At 44.1% G+C, this 5,691-nt stretch overlaps 1 protein-coding gene across 1 annotated transcript; it reads left to right on the top strand.

Annotated features, from left to right (window-relative positions):
- Window positions 1-622: 622 nt before the first annotated feature.
- Window positions 623-5,021, top strand: C16_21H6orf141 (chromosome 16_21 C6orf141 homolog). The gene is made up of 2 exons (XM_059282246.1): window positions 623-1,418; window positions 4,447-5,021. Exon 1 carries the CDS (start codon window positions 674-676, stop codon window positions 1,214-1,216), a length of 543 nt encoding a protein of 180 aa, XP_059138229.1. The 5' UTR covers window positions 623-673; the 3' UTR covers window positions 1,217-1,418; window positions 4,447-5,021.
- Window positions 5,022-5,691: the final 670 nt, after the last annotated feature.

Genomic DNA, 5,691 nt, shown 5'->3' with positions numbered 1-5,691 from the left:
AGGAATCCTTTTCAGTTCAAGTGTGCAGGAAGCTGAGGACTGGGCATTCCCAAGGAGTTCAAGAACAGTCAGGCTACACAGTGAGTTCCAGAGCTGCACAGCATGACACCCTTTCTCAAATAAATATTCTTTTCAGAAGAATTTCATTAAATCACATGATTAAAAACCAAATTTAGCCGGGCGGTGGTGGCACACGCCTTTAATCCCAGCACTCGGGAGGCAGAGCCAGGCAGATCTCTGTGAGTTCTTGTTTCTTCATGCTTGAACATCCATGGAAAGGAAATAAGGAATTAAGGAATATTATTTGGAGAGGGTCACAGCACCCAAGTGTCTCTTATTTCTGTTTTGGAGGTAAGGGATACGGGTGTGAGGGCAGATGGAGACCTTACTAGGCAGTTGTGGGGTTGGAGCCAAACACATCAAAAAAAGAATCCGGTCTATGGCCAAGGGTAAAGAAGAGGCGCCAAGGCTGTGTTTGAATAGGTGGAGAGTCATGAGGTCTAAGGGCAGAAAGGAGACCAAGAGAGGAAGCTGGAATTCTCAGCTACCCTGGCCTGCGGCTGCTCCTCTATCTAGTCTGTGACTCGCTCAGGCCACACCCAGTGCCTGCACCACCCGCGGTTTTCCGAGCATAGCTGGAGTTTTCCTTTGAGAACTGGAGAAACGAGGACGTATGAATGACCCCCTCGCCGGGGACGAGATCCGGGGAAGATCCCGGGGGCGCGCCGGGTGCACTCCGCGCGAGGTGGGGTGTGGGCCACCCTTGGATCCCCTCGCCCCGGATCCCGCCCTGGCTGGGACCGACGGGGACCTTTCAGCAGCAAGTGGGGACGTGAGATCGCGAACGCGAGAGAATCTGGATTGCCAGTCCTGGGTCAGAGAGAAAGTGCTCTTTCTTCTGCACCCCGAGAGGTGGTTGGGAACACCAGCAGACCCTGCTTGTGCAGAGCTGGAGGATAGAGAGGACTTTCCCCCGAGCATTGGAGACCACCGCGGTTCCGAACCGGACCCGAAGCTTTCCCGCAGGCGCATTGCCACGGTTCCCAGAGTCCAGCCCGGGGACCCCGCAGCCACACCCAGGTCGGTGTTGGTGCGGGTCGTGGATTACCAAGTGACGCAGGAGGTGCTGCAGACAGCGTGGACCAAGGGGCGTATGACTACGAGGACCGAGGAGCGCTCTGTGACCGCGGTCACCTTTCGCACCCAGAGTGAGTGACACAGTTTGTGGGCCCCCGGGGCCCCGGCAGAACCTGGATGTACCCCGCCTTGCTACGGGAGGATAATTCGTCGCCAAGGACCCGAACCTGAGAAATGTTCCAGGGCTGTGAATGCGAGAAAATGCTCGAGGAACCAACTCCGAGCAGCCCTAGACTTCCTCGGTGGCGCCAGTGTCTCACAGTCGTTTAAGAGAACAAAAGGTATTTTTACATTGGCGGTAGACGGGAGTTGGAAAGCGCAAAGCCTTAGTTCACTTGTTGGCGTTTTGGGAAGTAACTCTTACTGCTTGTCTGCGTCTCTCTTTTCCTGTTGAGCACCCAAAAGCGGAAGTAAAGTTTGAAGTCTGCTCTCTATAGGATGTGTGTGGTGTGTGGAGCAGGTGCAGAGAGGCTTGCTTTGAAAGCCTTAAGAACTTTTGTTGTGGTTGTTGTTGTTTAATATATAGAAGGAAAAAAATGAAACAGGAAGTGAAGCAAAACGTTTCTAGGTACTCTGTATTGGTGTGCAGCTTATACCCCTGTCCTTTGTATTTCCGTGTTAAGAAGAAAAGGAGTAAGGGAAAGAAAGACCGGGGTGGGAGGGTGGGTTTTTTGGGAGGAGGGGACTGGCCTGAGCTTTGAGGGTAAGATGCCATTTAACAGGGCTTTATCCCAGAGGACATCTAACCCAGTTTCCCGTTTAATAAGTAAGGTAGATATTCTGTACGCAATATGTCATAAATGTTTGTATGCCCTATTCTTATTTTTTTAATTAAATTTACTCATTTTACATCCCAACCGCAGTTTCCTCTCCCTCCTCTCCTCCCATTACCCCCGCCCACCATCCACTCCACCTCTGTTTCTGTTCAGAAAGAAATATACCCTATTTTTGTCCATAGTTTTTAAGCGACTAAGATTTCTAATTAAGACTGAATTGACAATAACTCTGCTGTTTTTAAAAGTCTAGTTTTATTTTTATTATCTTCAATTAGATGTACTTGTACGTGGTTATGTATGTGCATGTGAGTGGTGGTAGGTAGGTGCCTGGAGGCCAGAGATCCTTGGGACTAGTGCTATAGGAAATTGAGAATTGTGGAATTGCATGTTGGGAACCAAACTTGGTCCTCTGCAAGAGAAGTCTGCACTCTTGACCATTGAGCCCCCTCTGCAAACCTTTCCCTATGTTTAAAATGATCTAAGGCTAACACTTGGTCTTTTAATGTATATTCCCTTTGTCATAGACATTATCATTAAAAAAAACTTTATTATTTTATTTATGTGAGTGTTTTGCTTGTACATACATCTGTGCACCGCTAGTGTGCCGGCTGCTCTTACAAGTCAGCGTTGGATCCACTGGAACTGGAGTCAGAGATGGTTGTGAGCCACTGTCTGGGTGCTGGGTATTGAACCTGGGTCTTTTGCAAGAGCAGCAGGTGCTTGTAACCACTGAGGCATATCTCCAGCTCCACATCATTATTGTTTTTAGTACTGGAACTTAGTTTGGAACTCTGAGGAGCAAAACAAAGCTCTTAGAATGAGGTTGAGGGGAGAGGGCTTGACTTGACCCTATGAGAGGGATGTTTGGTAACAGATTAGTAACAAAGGAGAGGGGCTCTGCTTTTGGGGGTGAAGCTTGAACAGCTGCTCTTGTCCTAGTCCTTCCAGCTGTCTTCAGTTAGAGCTTGAATAGCCTTCAAGCCATCATCTTATCCACCTCTTCTATTCTGCCTGGCCAGCTAGCATCCTTCTTTTACAGATGAGCTAAGCTGGGCCTAGAGGTCACATAGCTTGTGGAAATCATAAGCAAGTGTTTGCATATGCTTACTAAGTAGACAAGAAATGTGATCATCTCCCTCCTGAAGATTTGTGGATGAAGTTTGCTGGGTCTTACTTCTAGGAATTCAAATAAGCCCAACCAGGAGAACTTGAGTTCTAGGCCAGCCTGCTATACAGGGAGACCGTCTCAAAAGTGGAGATATCTGAGGGCACCATGGGTTTCTAAGGCAGGTTTAGAAAAAATATGAGAGTGGAATCCCTGCATCCTGTAAGGCCTGTTCACTGAGGTTCACCACTGGCACTTCTCAGGCCTGGGAGAGCTTCCCTTGAGGAAGGACATTAGTCCTTGAGCTTATTCACAGATCTGTTGAGTAGCTGGAAAACATGTTGTGAGCCCACCAATAGATTCTCCTTTTCCAGAAATTCTTTGTGGCTTCTTTGTAAGGTTAATCATGACTGGTAAGTGGCCTCTCTGCACTTGTTTGATTGGTCCTAGGAGATTGAGCACTGAATGGAGACAAGAAAAACAACCCTCTTTTGCAATGACCCAGAACGATAGCATCCTTCAGCTCTCAGAAGGCAGGCTCTGGAGTTTTGTGGCTCATACCAACTCTTTGTTAACTAGTAACCTTGGGCAAGGTGCCTAATCTCTATGTCTATACTTGTTAAGTGGGGATAACAAATGCTGAGCTTTCTGGGTAGTATTTAGTTAAAATACTTAGAATACTGCCTGGCATGTAATACATGCTCAATATTAACTCCTAGTATAGTTGTTATCATTTAACCCACTTTTCTCTGAACCAGGATTCAGGGTTTTTTTTTTGTATTTCATAATGTAGTATAGAAATCAACAACAAAACAAACAACAACAAATAATGAAAACTGAACTAGTGGTTTTTACTAAGACTTCTATATTCCTGAAAGACTTATTTTTAGTTTTTCCCAATATTAATGGATCATTATGTACATTTTCCAAATTTCTTAGAAACAATGTCTACATCATGTGGGAGGCCTCAGCTAAGGCTAGAATACCACAGTTGCTATGCTGAGTGAATGGAGTCATTGAAAAGCTTTTCTTGCCTCCTTGGTAGGTTGAAGCTTTGGAGATATGTGTGTGTGTGTGTGTGTGTGTGTGTGTGTGTGTGTGTGTGTGTGTGTATAAATATATATATATATATATATATATATATATATATATTTTTTTTTTTTTTTTTTTTTTGAGGGTCTTGCCATGTAGTCTTGATTGGCCTGGCAATCTTTATGTAAATCAGACAGACAGACTTCAGATCTGCCTGCCTCCCGAGTGCTGGGACTAAAGGCATGTGCCATCACACCCCATATTGAAAAATCATTTTAAAGCTACTTTACTAACCCCCTGCCCCAGTTAGCTGTCTGCAACATGTTTACAGGTTTAAAACAGATGTCACATTAAAAGCAGAAAGTAGTTGCTGAACTGTCTTGATTTGCCTTACAGGTGAAGAACACTTTTCTATTTCACAAATGTCCCGGGAAGAGCATCCGAACTTGTCTCCAGTACTAAGGAATCTCTCAGGATGACTGGGTCTCCGCTCTTTGACTTCATCTCTACCTCACAGAAAAACAAGTTCATCTAAAATTGTCTTTGTTAGATAAATTGCATCAAAGACTCCCAGATGCCCATCTGAGCATGTTATGACTGAAACAAATGTCAAAGCCACATAACCACCATGGATCAGGCCAGTGTCTACCTCTTTTTTTTTTTTTTATTAATATGTATTTTTAACTTTTTTGAGACAGTGTCTCACTGTGTATCCCAGGCTTACTTTGGACTTGGTGTCTAGCCTGTGACGATTGAACTTGAAATCTTCCTCAGCGTCTCACATACTGGGATGACAGTGTATGCCAGAATGCCTGACTGCCACCTCTTTTTAACCCATTTTTCCATACCTGTGATTACCTGTGATTACCTGTGATATTCATTATATTTGACTTGCTGTTGTATTGAGGGGCCTTACCAGCTCGTGTTAATAAAGCTCACTGTGACTCTTTTTTCTTCCTCAGATTTTAAAATTTTAAATTTATTTTGTGTATGACTGTATGCCTGCATGTGTGGATGTATACAATGTGTGTGCCAGCAGCCTACAGAGAGCAAAAGAAGGTATTAGATTCCCTAAAACTGGAGTATAGGTGATTGTGAGCCTCCATGTGGGTAATGGAAATTAAACCCAGGTCCTCAGTAAGAGCCACAAGTGTTTTTAACCGCTGAGCCATTTATCCAGCCCCGAAAGTGATGCTTAGAAGAAGAAAGAATAAGCTTTATTTTAAAAATAAATTGTTGGGGCCCATTGTAGCATAAGCCTTTAATTGCAGTAATCTAGAGGCCTAGAGGTGGGAGGATCTGGGATCCTAAGGCCAGCAGGGATACATATAGTGAAACCCTGTAATAAAACAAAACAGAAAAAGAAAAGAAATAAGAAAGAAAATGAGAAAATGTTTGCTCATCTAGAAGAAATATTATGAGGTTAATAAAGATAGATTAAAAGACAACAAAAATCCCCCCATGATCCCACATCTCTTTTAATATTTAGTATCACTTAAATATGGTTTTAATTCTCTTTTTATATGTATACTTAGGTTGACACAAAACATACAGTTTTCACCTCAATGGGAATAAAAGACAGTTCATTCTAAAACCAAACGTGAGTGGTCATGGTCCAGGAACCCAGTGATACAGGTTATG

This window comes from Peromyscus eremicus, chromosome 16_21 (assembly GCF_949786415.1).
Source record: "Peromyscus eremicus chromosome 16_21, PerEre_H2_v1, whole genome shotgun sequence".
In the NCBI taxonomy this organism is placed as follows: Eukaryota; Metazoa; Chordata; class Mammalia; order Rodentia; family Cricetidae; genus Peromyscus; species Peromyscus eremicus.
The sequence above is the reverse complement of the archived record's forward strand: the minus strand, read 5'-3'. Positions and strand labels throughout refer to the sequence as shown.